At 42.0% G+C, this 18,689-nt stretch overlaps 1 protein-coding gene across 1 annotated transcript in view; it reads left to right on the forward strand.

The window, feature by feature from the left end:
• scnn1b.L (sodium channel, non voltage gated 1 beta subunit L homeolog) overlaps positions 1-18,689 on the forward strand; it is a 45,331-nt gene that overhangs the window by 21,997 nt on the left and 4,645 nt on the right. Inside the window, 3 exon segments of the mRNA NM_001085789.1 lie at positions 2,307-2,413; positions 11,533-11,696; positions 12,332-12,439. Of these exon segments, the coding sequence (NP_001079258.1) occupies positions 2,307-2,413; positions 11,533-11,696; positions 12,332-12,439 (379 nt within the window).

The raw sequence follows: 18,689 nt of genomic DNA on the forward strand, positions 1-18,689 counted from the left end.
AAGTGTCTGATTGGTTACTGCCTGGTAACCAATCAGTGGAAAGCAAGAGAGCTGCAAAGCAGGAATTAGTGTTCTGGCTTTTATGTTACACATCCAGTCACTCCAGCCTTTATACATTACATTTTTGGCTGACTATATTAGTGTATCGGGCAGAGATCTGCTCGTTTGGTGAACTTGCCAAACAACTGGATCTCCATATGTATGGGCCACTTTACGGTATGGTGCAACATGAAAAGTTTATTATGCAGAAGTAATTTGATTATCTGCCCCCCTCCCCAAGGAACAAACATGGAGTAGCTTCAGTCTCCCTGATTGCCCTGTTTAGCGCAAGGAATAATGAAAACCAGATTTTTTGTTAAGATTTATCAATAGGCATAGTCCATAGAACTCATGTAGGACAAGGGTGTATTCTGCCCCTTCAATGCTTGGAGGAAGGGAAGGGAGTGATTCCTTGTGAGATGGTAAATCTATGTGGGGAAAAAAGGGCTCTGAGAGGGAAGGGAGAAGGTCAGTGGGTCGCAGGAAAGTTGTACTTAGAGTTAATGGGTTATACCTTGGCACTAACCTCCAAATTGCATTACTCCTTTGATCAGCTTACGTAGCCTTGTGAATGCTTGGACAGCAGTCCTGTCTTATTTACTTTTGGCACAATGACCTGAATTGTGGGTCCCTCCTAAGACAGCCTACATTTCCAACAGTCCTTTGCAAAATACCTTTGACAAAACAAACTCTGTTAAAGGAGGCAGGTCCTCAAACGTATTCTCTTGCACCCCTATCTCAAGCATTGGCATTCCAAACTTAATTAGAGATGCAAGAGGAATCTCCAATGAGAGAATCCCTACTAGTGCAGTCACCTTGTCCTTATCCAATATATTGAGATTACGTTGCAATTTTGGTATGCCATTAATTACACGAGGATCCAGCTATAGATGGATTCTCTTGCATTCTCCATCATGTGTGGTTGTTGGTCTACAGCTCCCATTATGGGTTAACCCTGCACAATATGCTGGAGAGTGGAGCAACACTGTAATGGAAGGTTTATGTCCCCTTTAAAAAGTACACATGGATGTCTAATATGCAAAATATTCACTGTGCCCATTTCTAGATAAACATTTATGAAAGTTACAAAATCCTCATTCACGTGTGAGCAATATGTACTTTAGCTATAGTATAAATGCAGAGATAAAGGCACACTTTTCTTTGCAAGAGATCCTTATCATCAGTTGGGCAGCCTACACCCTTCATTACAGGTGTCACAAGCTCCAATAAAAACTTGGGAGGGAACACATTACCTTTACATGAGCAGGTCTCCTTTCATCATTTAGGACTTTTTTTTTTTTTTTTAACAGAGGTTCATTTTAGCGTGTTGTGATGCTAGAATTCCCACATTGGCTTTGAACATCTACACCCAATTATTTTTTCAAAAAGGCATGCCTTTATAAGCCTGAAATATGCATCTGAAATATGTTTACTAAACTATACATGGAGCTGGTGTTTAAATGGTGAACTTCCTGATTATAAACTACTGGGAATGTTTTCTGAAGGGCACAGTATAAAGTTCACCAGAATGTTGAGTGTTGGTATAGAAGTGGGGCACTAAAGCAGAGGATGTATACAGTTAGCATTAATAAAGGGAAAATATAGTCTATATATTGAATATTTATTATATTATATATAGCCTGAGACCAGGCCAAAGAATTTCAAACAGTATTAAAGGGTAACTAAACCCCGCTTTTGACTTTTACCATTATGGCTTGCTCCCCAACTACTAACCTTTTGATTTAATGCAGAACTGTGCAGTGGGTTTGGAAGCCATGATGTTAAGCCATGGCACTTCAGGTCTTCACTTCAAGACCATGCATGTTGGACATGCTTCTTATGCAGGTTAAAATATTATGGGCACCCAAGGCAATTGGCCACCCCCATGACGCCCCTCGCTCAGCAACCCCCTTCCTACCTCAATGACGTTCCGCTGCTGATACCTGGTTGAGATTCTGGCCACTGGAGTTACAATTGGGCCGAAACTAGTGGTAGGCATGCAGGCACAAGAGGTATGCAGCACCCCATTATCTTTGTGCCCAATACACTGACCTCTTCTGCCCACCCCTAGTTCCAGTTCTGCATGCTTCTGGTCTGCAATAACCGCCATTAAGCCTGAGACTGGAAGTGATGCATCCGAACATGGTAGCACTGACATATCGTATTCCACTGTACTCTCCCGAGATTTCAGATCATCCACATCAGTCCCTGTCTCAGGGTTTATGTATGGTTGTCATATAATTGCTTGTATTGCTTTTTTGTTCTAGAAATTTCACCCATATTTATGATGCTGATTATGGAAACTGTTACATCTTTAACTGGGGACAAGAAGGGGAGAATACCATGTCATCTGCAAACCCAGGAGCTGATTTTGGTAGGTTTTGTAATAGAATAAATCAATATAATCGGTGGGCATTGTTTCTTGTGTTCTACTCTGTGATATTACTAGTGTAGCTTTTCTAAATAAGTAAAACACTTCATCATCAGGTAATAGGTGGGTGCCCAGCCTGCTCTTGTCCTTCCCCATTGGTGACAAATCTCCCAGTGTTGCTCTGGGGTCTAACTCTGTCTGCTAATGAAGTTGCACCTGCCTTATCCCTCAGTGACATCAGAGATGGGTGGGATGGAAGTGAATGAATGAGGCATGGTGGGCCATGTCCATGTTGGGAAAGAGACTTTTAGAGTTGGACACTAGTCAAAGTTTTGGTGATGCTTTAATCAATTTTGTAGAGGGGCTTCAAGTCTCAGAATTGTATCACTTCACAATGGAACAGTATGAGCATGGGGTTGAATGACTCTGTGAGCCTAAGGTGAGGGATTGTGATATGGTTCTTACAAGTCAGAGAAAGACTATCATGGTTTCTTTTCAATCTGTGGAATGATGTACATCTGGAAGTTCACAACAGCATGGGCTACAGGTCAGTTTGTTATGATGGCACCAGTGTGGCAATATGTTATGTAGCTCCACCTCCTCACCCTTTCCACTCTCAATTGTGGTAGCTCAAGGTTCCGTTCATGGATGCCTGTTGTTTTTCAATCAATACTACTGGTCAGATAAACAGCTTCTGTGGATTACAATATCATCTTTATGGAGATTCAAAACTGATATTTCCAGGGCTGCCCTTCCTTCTAGCTCATGTATCAGACTGTCTTTAAGCAATCTCTTTGTTCTCTTGTTGCCTAAAACTCAACATGGACAACGCTACTTATCTGTCTACCACCTACATCTGTCCTCCTGCCCAGAATAACTATCAATGTTAATAACTACCATATAATACCAGACTCCCAAGTATAGCGCTTAAAGGAGAAGGGGTTTCCAGATGTTGGGTACATCCCAGTGATTGAATTCACTTACTTGATACCCCAGGGCAGTGCTCCTGTTACCGGAAAACTGCACCAGCCAAGGGCATATCTGTAAGTTGATCCACAGCGATCTTCTTCCTCTTCTGCCTTCTTTCCTCCAGAAGCAAACATGCACATGTGCTGTAGAGCGCCAGCTCTTTTCTAAAAGTTCAGCTTTTCACTTTACTGCACATGTGCACCCATGCTAAGCAATACCCAGACCGGTGAAGGTAAGCTATTACAGCCACTCGAGGGTGCCTAACATTTTGGCCAGTGATTAACCCTTACCTTCTCCTTTAAGTGTAATTTTTAACTCTTGTCCACTTGCCCATCTCAATTCTTGCTGCTCTCATCATAGGAACATTCTTAGTACCCTTCCCCTACATGAGATAACCAAAACACTCATACATGTCATACACTTCATATCCCCCAGAGACAATTGCAACACATTGATCTTTGGGCTCCTTGCTTCCTTTCTAAACTGACCCCCCTCCAATCCATCATGAACACTGCTGCCACACTCATATACCTCTCCTCTCATTCTACAAGTATTGCCTCTCCCTGGCAGTCCCTGCCCCGCTGCCTGTCATGGACCATATTCACATTAAAATTTTTGAACTCACAAAGCACTCAGCAATCTCACACCACCTTAAAGGGCATGTAAAGGCAAAAATATAAAATCCCATTTTTACTTTCTTTAATGAAAAAGAAATCTATCTCCAATATACTTTAATTAAAAGATGTCTACAGTTTTTATCATAAACCTGACTGTATGCAGTGCAATTCCCCCTTCTTTTACTGCTGTGGATAGGAATTGTCAGATGGTCCCCAACTGCTGTGCAGGTAAACGATCATACTTTCAAATGGCAGGGGGAGCCCCCCCCCACCTTACTTCCCAGAACTCTAGCAGAATTGTTGGATTCCCTGTAGAGATTTGTATCCAGAGACGCAGTGCAGTCTCTATATTATGATTATTAATCAGTCTTGCTGTATTGGCTTCTATGGCAGATATTATTTGACTTGTGCTGTTTTGATAATTTATGATGATCCCTAAGCTTAACCTCCCAACTGAAGCCCAGACCACACTGAGCATGTGCGAGTCTTGATATTGCAGTAAACAAAGTTACAAGATGACAGCCCCCTGCGCCAACTTTGAAAGCATAAATCATTTGTCTTATTAGGCTGCTGGTGCTGTAAGTTCATGTTTATATTTAGTATACATAATACAGCATTTCTAACATTATTCTATTTTAGACTTTAGTTGCCCTTTAAAGGAGAAACAAACCCTTTACCAAAAAAAACCCCACCCCACATAGACCCCCCTCCTCCGCCCCAGCCTAGCTGGCTCCCGGGGAAATGCCCCTAAATTTTTTCTTACCCCTCGGTGCAGAGTCACAGCATCGGAGCTCACCGCAGCCATCTTTGGTAATCTGAAACGGAGACCGGTGAAACAGTGCATGCGCAGTTGGAGCAATTTACCTTTTTTTTACAACTGCGCATGCGCCGAAATGGACGGAAATTGCTGAAGCGCCGGAAGAAGACACGAAGAACCGGAAGATAGCTGCGGTGAACTCCAATGCTGTGACTGCACCGAGGGGTAAGTAAGAAGTTAGGGGCATTTGCCCGGGGTAGCAGCTAGGCTGGGGGGAGGGGGTCTACGTGAGGTGGGGTAGGGTTTTTTTTGGTAAGGGGTTTGTTTCTCCTTTAATTACAAAATGCACCCTAGGTGTAACCTTGATGATGTTCTTCTCTCCTTATTAGTTGTTTCCTCCTCAAACTCACACTTCCAACTGTCATGTGCTGCACCCATCCTCTGGAATCCCTTCCACCATCCCATTAGACATTTCCAGAGACTTCAACCATTCACTCCAAACTTGCTTCTTCAACTTAAGCCCTCAACAACTTATTCTTCTCCAACACCTTGTAGGTGTAAGTTGTTATGCCTAGTGTTTGCATCCCCTGAAGAATACTAGAAATCAGTTTTGTATTGCATTGACTTGTTCATTGGATTTCTATTCCGCTCACTACAGGACCGTATCTGAAGAACAAACTCATTTCCCTTTAAAGACTAAAGCTTTTGTTCTTATTTTTACTATGCACCATTTCATTTTCTGTGACACACAATGAAGCCATATAATTCTCTACAGTAGGAGGGCGTGACAAGGTACAATGATGAAAAGCCTCCAAAACATAATGAATTTAGCATAATAATAGGCTGTGTGTGTGTCATGGGATGGAAATAATAGAGCATTGTTTCAGCTGTAGCTGTTCAGCAACACTACTCAGCAATGTACAGCAATGTTCATGGAAAAGCCAAGCCTTGTGCAACTGAGATCTGTCTTCTTCGCTATTACACATAGATCTCCAACTGGCCTGTGTGTTGGAGCTCCTGTCGCATATTTGCAGATTGACACCAACTGTCAGTTGCTGCTCGAAACTGCCCACAGTAGCTTTACAGGCCAGATTTGATACATGAGTTAAAGGAAAATGAAGAGACTTGCACAAGGTCACAAGCAACTGGCACAGGAGTCACCATCAGTGTCTGTCTGGGATGTCCACCAGGAATCCTTAGACCATAAGCCACTTTCCGCATATTTTATCTTCTTTTTAAAGGTCAAGGAAAGGGTATTAAACATTATAACTAATGTGACAGGCACATAGAACCTCCTCAATTTTCATCCGTGCAGATATAAGAAAATTGGTGGCCAGGGCCCCTTAAACGTCCATGCCTTCCCAAAGTCAGCAGCTCTCAGAAAGATGGGGGGCCCGGATAATCAAGTAAGTGTGGCATGGCCAGGCCCCCCTTACCCCTCGGGCCCCCTACAACTCTCCCCCCTGTCCCCCCCTGATAGCTGCCCTGCATGTCAATATGGTGCCCACTAGTCTGCAACTAAGCCGGGTAAGGTGGGCGTTTGAGAAGTTAAAACAGGGGGAAAACAACTTTTATTTTAAAAAAATTAGCGATTAGGGACAGTAAGATGGGCTCTATAACATACTGAAGAATTTAGAGGAAGGCTTTCCTTGTCCTTTAATCAGATTCCTTATCCTCCTAGTCTCGTCTCTTGTCTGCTATCATGTAGCCTTCTCTCCACCAGGATGCCAGGAAAACCCCCAGTGGGCCCAGATGTCAGTGGGTCTTCCTTTTCACTAGGGATGCACCGAATCCACTACTTTGTATTCGGCCGAACCCCCGAATCCTTTGTGAAAGATTCGGCCGAATACCGAACCGAATCCTAATTTGCCCCGAGATTCGGCCAAATCCGAATCCTGCTGAAAAAGGCCGAATCCTGGATTCAGTGCATCCATCCTTTTCACATAACCATTTGGCCCAGACATACAAAGCAAAATGATTGGCAAATGATTGGGTGAACAGGAGGCCCCACTGTCATCTGGGCCCACCGGGGGTTTTCCTGGCATCCTGGTGTCCCAGTCCGGCACCGGTTACCGTAAGGAATAAAGGCAGTGGGGAATTCTTTCACTCTCTGATAAATGACACTATATTGCCACCATATATTTTGTTACTCTTCATATTATGAAAATATATATCTTTGATGGGTTCATTTACACTGTATCACTGCATGATCATTTTAATGGGTTCAAGGTAATTAGTAAGTTCAAGGCCAGTCAAGATTTTTAATAAATCAAAGTATTTGTGGCAACTTGGCTTTTTTTTCCATATCTCAAACCTCACTGAAGGGAATCCAGAAAAAGCTATCTGTAACAGAATCACTTTATCTCTGCACCCGGCGTAGGTGCCCAGAATATTTCAATGTCCTGACTGTTAATTCTGCAGGGAATTGAATATCATGTATCCTGCGCCCATTTACTTCACTGTATGGGATCAGTCAATGCTGGGCATGTTTAAACAGTGTTTCATATCCCTGTAGCCAAAAACTATGGCTACAGGAATATAATATATATAAAAGGAAATGGAACATGAAATAAGATACTGGATATTGTAACCTACAGAAGTGTTTTTGCTTTTCCTTAACCTAAAGAGCCAGAGGAATGCAAGTGGTGCCATAATGTTATGGTAACTCCCATTACAGGTTCGGAAGAGTCTAATTCTGGTAGAGCTGTGCTTGGTATAAGGGAATGTATAGGTACTGTATATGTTATCTCTGGGAGAATTATGAGATTGCCATACAGGAGCAGTATAACATGAGTAAATATGTTGGTTACCATTTCTGCCTTTGACCACTGTACAGGCACCCTGTTCATTGATAACTATAGAAATGGCTGCTGGGGACTTAGTAACATCCAACTGTGGATTTAAGCTAATTTAGTGCAATGGCATATCTCCCAACAGTCCCGCTTTTGACAGCTCAACCTGTAGTCCCGCATTTGTTCTGAAATGTCCCGACTTTCTCTTTGATCTCTGCACTGTACACATGAAAACCACAGAATGTCTTCAAACTTTCATAAACTGGCAAATTTAGTAAAATGGACCTGGTAATTAAGGGGTGTGACCACAAAAATGGGTGTGGTCAAAAAAATTGCTGCACTCTGCACGGAAAATCTTTTTTGGCTCTCTTTCTGTTTCCAAAATGTTGGGAGGTATACAAGGGTGCTCTTACCCTAACTGGGTATGTGGATCAGACCAGTGGCTGCTTTGTTCAAGGCATTCTAAAAGGTAAAATTAACTGAACAAGCGGATGTGAGCCGGCTGTATCAGTGTGGACAACTGGTGGTAGGGGTTATATGGGGAAAGCAAAAGGGCAATCATTTGTATAGAGGAATTAGATTAAAGAGCGTCTGTAAGAGTAAAATTGTTTCCCCACTAGAGGTGTGGTCCAATAGAGCTCTGTTACTCTGCACCTCCAGTGGGGGAATCAGTTTTTAACTGATACAGTAGGTGCCTTTTAGGAGGAGAGACTTGAGCAGAGGTAGATTGGCATATAGGGAGGGGATAGCTCAGGGACACTTCAAGAGATAAGGAAAAGGAGAGACTGATATGTGGGGTTTTGGCACATGGTGTTTTGAGGAAGACTTAGCTAATGCAAACAGGGAGAGAGGACAGAGTAGAGAATAACACGTGAAGTAGAAGGAGAACAACACATAGAGAAAATGAAAAATGAAATCATTTGACAAAAGAGAGGGAAAGGGGGAAAGAAATGGACATGCTTTAAAGAGGATAGAATTGTATATAAGGATAGGAGGAAATGTATTTGAATGGAAATTTGGTAATTTAAGGAGAGAGTGCCATACAGAGAGAGGGAAGGGGATCAAGGAGAATAATGGGAGGGAGTTAAGGAAGACAGAGAAAGGAAAAAGGTTATGGAGAACTTAAAATTGAACTAGAACTTTTATCCAGCAGAAGGTTAACTTGCCAAGATGCACCCTGTGTCTAGTTTGCCTAAAAATCAAATCAATGCATGGAGCACTGTTTGTATGTTCCCCTGAGTCTGCACAAGTTCCGTCTAGGTACTGTCCTAATAAAACCGACCCTACTATGTGTGAATGTAACACCTTAGATCAATGATCCCCAGCCAGTGGCTCTTGAGCAACATGTTATTCACTTTACCCTTGGATGTTGCTCTCCGTGGCCTCAAAGCAGGTGCTTATTTTTGAATTCCAGGCTTGGAGGCAAGTTTTGGTTGTATAAAAAAACAGACAAACCATCCTGTAGGCTGCCAGTCCACATAGGGACTATCAAATAGCCAATCACAGCTCTTATTTGGCACCCCAAGAACATTTTTCATGCTTGTGTTGCTCCCCAACTCTTTTTACATTTGAATGTGGCTCATAGGTAAAAAAAAGTTTGGGTAGATTGCAAGCTTCGCTGGGGTAGGGACTGATGGGAATGCTGTATAATGTCTGTAAAGCTCTGCCAAATATGCTGGTGCTATAAATAAAAGTACAATAACAGAATGACTCATCCAGCTGACACTTCACTGTACCTTTACAGTATAGGATTGAAATACTGTACATCATTTCTAGAAAACTTCCGGTGAGCAGCAGGACTGTAATTACTAACGCTGCAAGACGGATAAATCATTCGTTTAAGGTTTCCTTTATTTATTCTAAGGATTTAAAAATCATAATTAGATTTTATTGCAGGATAATGAATGCTGGGGTGTCATTCGCCAGGAACTCCACCTTCCAAACTGGGCATGATCCACCCACATGTAGATTAAAAAAAAACATGTTTCCGGTGGCTGAGTCATATACCAGGTTTCCCTATTAAATCGCAATATACTATAAGGAATGTCCACTTCTGTCAGTATTTTTAATTAAAGGGGAACTTGAGCTTCTTTTATATACTCTTATCTGTATTTCCCTTTCAATCGTTACCAACTGAGCTGCTGTTAAATTTTGCACAGATGAAAAAAGGCAAGTCATTCTCTGCCATCTTGGCATCTTGCAATTTTAAACATTTCTTTGCGCTTAAAGAGGTTGTTTAGCATTCACAATATTTAGGGGGCATTCAGAAATATCAAGGGTGCAAAGCGTAAACCCAACTTGTATTAAGGCATTATGTGCACAAGATTCCATGCCCATTGACTTGTGCTTGAGTGTTCTTCCATTGGGTATTATAACACTGAAATTATGGCAGATCAATAATTGGAAATGAAGAATAAAAAACAGCCAGTGCTACTTTTTCTTCTTTTATCACTTTGTCTCTATAAAGATATTGGGTGGGTTTGTTACACTGAGAAGCAATGCATTGTGCGAGTTCTAGAACTCTCTTTCTGAGAGCACCATGGAGGTCAAAAATCACATCAGCTATAGACATTAAGCTAGCCATCAGTGCTGGATCTAAGGCTGAGGGCTCCCAAGGCAAGACTCCAACCCTGGCGCTCATCTCCTGGTGGAACCCCCCTTCCCTCCCCTCTGTATGTGACTCACGCACATGAATCCGGGCAAAAACTAGGGGTAGACAGGTGAAGTACATGGCCAGTGCCACCCCCCACTATTGCACCCTGGACACGTACCTCTTCTGCCAACCCCTAGTTATGGACTTACTAGCCATAGGACTAAATATCTGTCTACCCACAAACATAGTCAAACTGAGTGTTCTGGGCCCACCATTTCAAGGCCCAAACTCCCTATGCACAAATAGGGTTGCTACCTGCAATGCATTTAAGTTAAATACCAGTAAAGGCCATGCCCAGTATTACAAATTTACCAGCAATGGATTTGTCTGTAAAATAATAATCACATTTGTCGTCGTCCCCAACCCCTGCTCTGGGGTTGGCCCTCCCTCTCTCCCACCCAGTCATTACCCTAACCCTTTTACATCATAACCAAGACAATTTGCATCATCATTTGCCTGTATTTTGTCCTGACCCCCCTACCCCAGTCGTAGAACCCTCACCCCCAACATACGTCCCTCCCATGCGACCTGCTATCCAACCACAACCGCTACAAATGGTTCCCCCACCCCAGTCCTGGTTCAGTATATGGTCCTGGATCTGCAGGAACCATCAGGGCAGGGACCCACCAGTGTCCCATTGGCCCAGTTCGCTGCTGCCCACACACTGGGCCAAATTAGGCTTATATGATCTTTTTGACCCCCCTAAGTCAATTTTCAGGTAGTAATGGTATAACTTTGGGACCACCCCCATAATATTTTGTGGGTTACCAATCATGCGAAAACAATGAGAAAACAAATGCAGATAATCAGTGATTTTGTGTGCATTGTGGCCCATGATGTTCCTTGGAGGTATGAAACACCTAGGGCCTATGGAGATGCATTTATACTTTTAATTATGACCAATAAAGACTTTTTTAACTTATACTTTTGGCCCTGTGCATTCCTCTGAGTGCTGGATAGCCCTTTCTCTTTCATATTGGTTTACTGCTCCCGAAAGCTGGAGGTATGGGGCTGGTGCACCTGGACCACACAATCAACCTGGTGAGCTATTTATTTTATCATTCTGGAGCACCATTTGGTCCCTTTGTTTTGCAACATTGCGGGTCACTCTAAGGCCCCCTTACAGACAAGCAGCCACAGGGTCTACTTCCTCTGTAGTTACACAACTGATTATGAAGCTTATAGGGAGAGAACTGCTGATACTGGTCCTTTAGGGCATTCGCCTGATGTGATACTGGTTGCATTTATTACAATAGCTACCATTCTGCATATGATACATGGAACATTCTGTCTTTAACAGAACCAGCTGAATACCCTCCTTTGTTATTTCACAGGGTTAAAGTTGGTTCTAGACATTGAGCAGGGTGAATATCTGCCGTTCCTCCAGACCACGGCAGCGGCAAGACTGATCCTGCACCAGCAGCGAAGTTTTCCCTTTGTCAAGGACCTGGGGATTTATGCCATGCCAGGAACAGAGACCTCCATCGCTGTCCTCGTGGTAAGTCTATAACAATGCTATCAGATGGGATACCCGCCAGCACACGGTTTGGCTGAAACCGGGTAAATCCAAACCACGGACTCACAAAAGCTTTCTGAGCCATTTTTTATGGCTATGACTCTTAACTAAGATCTGTTGTTTGAAGCCGATGTTATCTTTGTCCTTTTAATTGTTATGATTTATCTTCCTCCTGATGGAGAGTTAGTTGTGGTCACACATGTTTGCTTTACTATTAACTAAGTCATTTATGTTTTTTTATTTGTTGAAACAGTTCTGTTTGTCATCCATTGAGACTGACAGCAACAACTAGAAGTTCCTGGGTCTCACAGCAACACCTGAGTCCAGTTGCCCCAACTCCCCGGCCTCCTATTGATGTTCCTCTGTTATGGCCAAAGCATGGGTGTGGGGGGCTATAACTAGAGTTAAATACAGGAATATTATGTTTCTCAAAGTTATAATGAAACTGGGCATCAGTCAGGACACCACTGAGGTCTCAATGCTTCTGCCCCTCAGCAGTTTCTTTATCTGCTCACTATACAGTCTTTCCACTGGCTACAGATTTACTGCACCCCATAGCTCTTCTCTGTTGTGTTCTCCCTTTATAGCTAATGTCCTGTTGCCTCTCTCCTTTCCAGGATCAACTGGAGCACATGGAGGCCCCATATTCTTCCTGCACAGTTAACGGCTCGGATATCCCAGTGCAGAACTTGTATGCAGAGTTCAACAGCTCCTACTCCATCCAGGTACCACTGAGAGTGAATATTAGCATTTCATTCACAGACAGTCAATCGTAATTTTAGCATGTTACATGTATTGGTCCTTATCTTCTACCAGGATAGAGGCTTGGGGCGTGACAATATTCATATTGTTACCTGATTGTTGGCATTTCCAGTGAATCTCTGGACTCATTATTTAAAGGGATTCTGATAATTCACTCTACCATGTAAAATGTAATTCTAACCCAACAAGTGTATTTTGTTTAGTAATAATATCTGTATGAAGTGCCATCTCAGGTTATTTTGCCTGGTCATGTGCGTTCAGAAAGAGCCAGTGCTGCATAATGGAACTGCTTTCTGGCAGGCTGTTGTTTCTCCTACTCAATGTAACTCAACGTGTCTCAGTGGGACCTGGATTTTTACTATTGAGTGCTGTTCTTAGATCTACCAGGCAGCTGTTATCTGTTTACCTTCCCATTGTTCTGCGGATGGGCTCCTGGGTGGGGAGAGGGAGGGTGTGATAACACTCCAACTTGCAGTACAGCAGTAAAGAGTGAAGTTTCTTAGAGCACAAGTTACATGACTGGGGGCTCCAGGGAAACTGACAATATGTCTAGCCCCATGTCATATTTTAAAATTAAATATTAAAAAATCTGTTTGCTCTTTTGAAAAAAGGATTTCAGAGCAGAAGTTTGCTGGAGCAGCACTATGACAATAACCCTCTACCACAGTGGGCTGGATTCACTTTTTGTGGTTTTAGGGAGGCATTAGAAGAGAGCGAGGAGGGAATGTGAGGGAGGCTATCATGCCTGAAGAGTTGAAGATATATTTAAAATGGGATATGGAGCAAGCTGCTCTTATTAGTAGTGATGGGCGAATTTGTCCTGTTTTGCTTCTCTGAAAAATTTGCAAAACACAAATCTTGATGCCCGCATCAATTTTGATGCCGCCGTTAAAGCCCATGGGTGTCTGAATAATGTTGACACTCGGCGGTTTTGACGAGTGATTTTTGCAATGCGCATCCAAAAATTTTTGCCACCAGAGGATTTTTTCGCTGCAGTTTATTATTATTTATGCAAATTTATTCGCCGGTGGCGAAACACAGGAATTCGCGCCTGCCGAATGTATTCGCCCATCACTATTTTTCAGTATCAGTAGTAGTGGGGTTGGATAGAATTCCAGTCCATGCAGTAAAACCCCACAAAGAAAGTTGGTTCCTATGTTGGGAAGAAGAGCTGAATCAATGGAGGGAAAGAGGCTGATCAGTAGCTAGTGAAGGCCCTGGGGCTGTTGGCAATATTTCAAGAACAGTAAATATTTCAGCAGTCAACTTTAAATCTGGGAAAAAACTTAGCAGCAAAGAAGGGCAGTGAAATATTATATTGAAAAAAAGTCCACCTCAAAGGACAGGAAAAGGGTCTTCTCATTAGGCATTCAAAAACACACACTGTCTTTGCAACAGGCTACTTGTGAGCCTAGGTGATCCCCTATACAGGACAAGGCACTTGTTTGTTTGGTGGCCTTCTCTGTCCTCTGGAACTAACATCCATATGCACAGAGTGGCCTTTAGTTCCGTTACAGCCAAAGCACTGCAAGGAGTTTGTCTATTCTCCCCATGCTTGTGTGGGTGCTATAGAAAAAATAAATGATCATATGGCCACTCTACAAAAACTTCTCTGAAATGGGAACGTTGAGTAACTGTTGATTGCACCAAAAATGCCAGGAGCTCGTTTCTAGCAACTTTATGAGGACCCTCTATAAGACGATAAGTCACAAAGGCGTGGGAACTACCTAGAATCAGAGAAAGACAAAATGTACAGAAGGTAAAGGAACAATGAAGCAGAATTCTCATAAAGGTAAAGTGATTGCATTGTGTAATCTAATCAGGATTCAGCTAGATCTGTTATTGTTCAATATTACACAAGAGATTTGGCATTTGTGGATCATCGGTGTCAACTAGAAGATCTGACGGTAACAAAATAAAGAACTGGTCAGAGCTGGACCAGATCATCTTTGGGTGTATCTGGTGAATACTGAAAGTCTTTTTGTGTTGCTTATTACTTGGTATTTTCCTTGCGCATAGCCCAAATTTCTTATTTAATCTCTGGCATTACACCCATCAGACAACTTCCTGATTTAAATTAAAAGCCAATTATCTTTCTGACTTCAAGAACCTTTTGTGTCCGCGGATAAACTGGCACAATGTACAAAAGAGATGTTGCAGACTGAGGAGATACATGTAATTGTCATCATAAAGGCAACAAACCAACATAAAACATTGAGGGCCACTATCAAGCCACCAGAACATGAACCTATGGCATCAATTTTGCAGGTTGCTAATAATCTATTAGAGGAGAAGTGTGGACCTAACAATAACAGACACAAACAGCTTCTCATTATAAGGCCTTCATTATTTTTAAAGGATCACTCAAAATGCCCTATGATCATGGAGACAGTATTTTGATCCCTGAAGGTCTCCCTTGGCGCAAAGATCTGTGTGCCCTCAAACTTTTCCTTGTGACATATGAGAGTTTGAACCTCTAATCTTCCTTCACATCCCATTAGTTTGTTGAGTGTAGGGTAGGTTTCTCCTCCTTAAAAGATGACTGTCTTTGGTCCTTGCACCACTATATGGAGGAGGAGCTGAATTTGTAGTTATAAGAAGCAGTTTCTGCACAACCTTTCCATAATATTTATTCCTATCTGTTCTTGAAGGACTGTCTTTGAAGATGTTGCCAAAGTATAGGCTAGACTGATAGTTGCTGGTGGTTTAGAGTTGCTTGTCTATATTGCTTCACAAATCAAGTCAGTGGAGGTGCATCAGTCAAGGATTATATGGCTACAGATGCCATGAGTTGATGAAGTCTTTTTTTAGATCAGCGATCCCCAACATGTTGCTCATCAACCCCTTGGATGTTGCTCCCAGTGGCCTCAACGCAGGTGCTCCTTTTTGAATTTCTGACTTGGAGGCAAGTTTTAGAGACAAAAAGACCATGTGAGACCAAACACACCTGTAGTCTGCCAAACCACATAGGAGCTACCAAAGAACCAATTGGGCACCCCCTAGGAACTTTTTCATTCTTGTGTTGCACCCCAACTTTTTTATATTTAAGTGTGGCTCACATGTAAAAAAGATTGGGGGCCTCTGCTTTCAATGGTGTTTCTGTAGCTCCAGCTAGATATGTCCATCAGTTATCCCTTTCTCAGACTCAGTGAAGTCTCTTCCTCTAACCACTAAGGACTTTCAGGTTTTCATTTCTTCATTAACTCAGAAGCCACACTTGTATGGAAACATCTACTGTGACAAGTATCTTTGTTACCTATCTGCCATGGGTTGAATGCCTTTAAGGGCTGAACTTCTTCTTTTGAACTAAAAGTTCAAATCCTACTACTACAGGAAGAGCAATAGACTATTTTTGCTCTTGTCAGGACCATTGAACCCTCAACAGAGATTTAGCGACAGGGTCAATTACTAAAGGTGGCTGAAGGACCTAGACTACCCCTACATGCAATATTGAAAGAACCCTACTTTAAATAATGGTCTGTTAAACAAAATAACTTCTCACGTGGAACGATTTGGGACGATTTGGAGGCAAGTAGAATAAATCCCTTCAAAAAGGCTCTGTATTATTCAGAACAAGCAACTTAAATTACCGAATTACTTTTTCAGCTGTAACACCTTTCCCTTGGTAGAGGGAAGAGAAAAAAAAAGAATAAATACCTCTTACCCCCAATGCAAACACAGCAACCAACCTATTTTAATCCCTGATCTAGATGTGACTGGTTCAGGAGGAGCAGCAGCAGCAGCAGTGCATGAAGGCTACAAGTTCCTCAATGATTAAGTACTTTGTGCCATGCACCATTCTCAAAGTGTGCCCCAATTCTCCAGCAACCCACCCACTGACCGTGTAGAATTATGCTCATTGACTTGAATTGCTTCTGATATAGACATTTTTTTGTATTTCTTATTACCGATTTGTCCTGATTTCGCAGTTTTTGAGGATGTGGCCAGTGGAACACTACACTTGATGGAAACTCTTATTGGTTGCTTTCAGCTCTCTGAAAGTAACATTAATTTATGGAAATGCAGTGCAAGGGTCTCTGTCTATTTTGTCTTTACATAAGAATGCCATCAATATAACTGTTAATGCTCATTTATAGGTGTTTTTTTCCATTGAATTTATGGTCCAAAGTATCCTAGCCAGTTGTAAATATGATATTAAAATAAATACAGAAGAAATAAGAATTGCCTATGTAGAAGACTGAGGTTTTTGTTCCCCTTTATTGCAGGCAGTGCCCTAAAGTTTGAAACAGCTAAGGGTGGTCCTAATTTACAGTTGAGAGGGAAAGCTGTTTTCCTATCCTGGGTTAAAGGGGAACTATCACGAAAATGAAAAAGTTCAGCATACTTTGTAAATACAATCAATTAAATATTCTGCATCGTTTCTGAAATAATCAAGTTTATCTTCACTATCCCTTTCTTCGTTGACTGTTAGATCCAATATATCTTATAGGGGGCTTCCTTTCCTAACAGATAAATTAGAGCTCACTCAAATAACTAATTCCAGTATAAACCAAATCTAACAAAATAACTGCCTTTTGCACAACTCCTGCATGTAGAGAGACAAGATGTATGATGATTTTAATAGAGTGAGCTCTAATACATCTTCTAGGCAAAAGGAGCCCCCCCTATAAGATATATTGGATCTAACTGTCAATGAATATCTGACACCCAACTCCTGAATGAAGACAGAATGAAGAAAAATAGATGCTGAGAGAGGGATAGTGAAGATAAACTTAATTATTTCAGCAACAGTACAGAATTCTTAATTGATTATATTTAGAAAGTTTCTTATTTCAGTATGCTGAAGCGTTAAATTAAATTTTCATTTTCGCAATAGTTCCCCTTTAAGTATTCTCCTTGCAGTTCAGTAACTGGCCAGTAGGTGTCCTAGTGTTTAAAAGGGGAAGACATGCTCAGTAGTGCAGACTGACCAGAAACCCGCAGTAATTGTTTGGGTGGGTTTGGGTTGAAATTTGGCCAACCATTGCAGGTTACGGTTGGGTGTGGGTCAGACTGGGGAAGTACATTCCTCCTCTGCTCCTGTATATTCCCCGAATAAGATGCATGCATAGAAATAGCGTACAGAGTCAGAAGACGCAGGGCTATCGGTTGTGTGTGGGTCCTACAATGGCAACATTTTGCAGGTTAATTCAATAAACAAGGGTATGGATGGAGCACATCAAACGCAGTCTCTGCCGCAAAACATTCTTTATTGCATCACAACATGTTTCGGACCCCAAGGATCCTTTATCAATTATCAACATTTTGCAGGTTAGGGTTGGGTGCGGGTCCTACAATGGAAGCATTTTGTGGGTTGAGTGCAGGTTAAGAAATTGCAGGTTAGGGTCGGATGTGGGTTGAGTTTTTCCCTGACCCACACATCACTAGTGCTTGGTCTCTTTGGATCCCCTCCGTTGGAGGAGGTGGATGACACTTAGAGCCTGGACAGGCCCACTAGGTAAAGTTTAGGCAAAGTCACTTTTTTGCCCTGCTGTGACCATCATTCTCCGCCATTCTTGCATTAATGCAATTTTTCTACTGCTCCTGCTGTGGCCATCTTGGTCTGCTAAACTTGCATTCCACACTTTCCCTTCCTGCAAATGCAGAGTTTCACCATGACACCAGCCCAGGGATCTATCTCCCCCCCCCCTCCAAAGTCATCTGCGGGCACCTCCTAATATGTTGTGGAAGCCGAGGGATTGAGGTTCAACTCTGGGCCATAACTAAGAACTATTCCACTGAAGTTCTGGTTATAGCTGCCTTTGTTCATTAATGACAGGGAGCACAGAGAATGCATTTCTTGTTATAAACCACAGGGTATTGTTTACCAATAGAATGTACTCTGATTTCAGGACAGTTTCTACAGCCAAACAGAATTCTTTAGAAAGGTAGCATTTTTTTGGTTGTTCTATTTAGAGTGGTTCCTAAGAAATGCCAATTTCAGGCTTACCCGAGACTTAACTTGGCTATAATTCGTCAGTCTACTCTCCTCAAATTAGGTTTTAAGTCAGTAGAATTCACATTGGTGTATCATGAATTGCTTTTTTATTATTTATGTTTTTTGAGTTATTTAGCTTTTTATTCAGCTGTACTCCAGTTTGCAATTTTAGACAGCTGGTTGCTAGTGTCCAATTTACCCTAGCAACCCTGCATTGATTTAAATAAGAGACTGGAATATGAATAGGAGAGGCCTGAATAAAAAGGTGAGTAATA

This window comes from Xenopus laevis, chromosome 9_10L (assembly GCF_017654675.1).
Source record: "Xenopus laevis strain J_2021 chromosome 9_10L, Xenopus_laevis_v10.1, whole genome shotgun sequence".
NCBI classification, from domain to species: Eukaryota; Metazoa; Chordata; class Amphibia; order Anura; family Pipidae; genus Xenopus; species Xenopus laevis.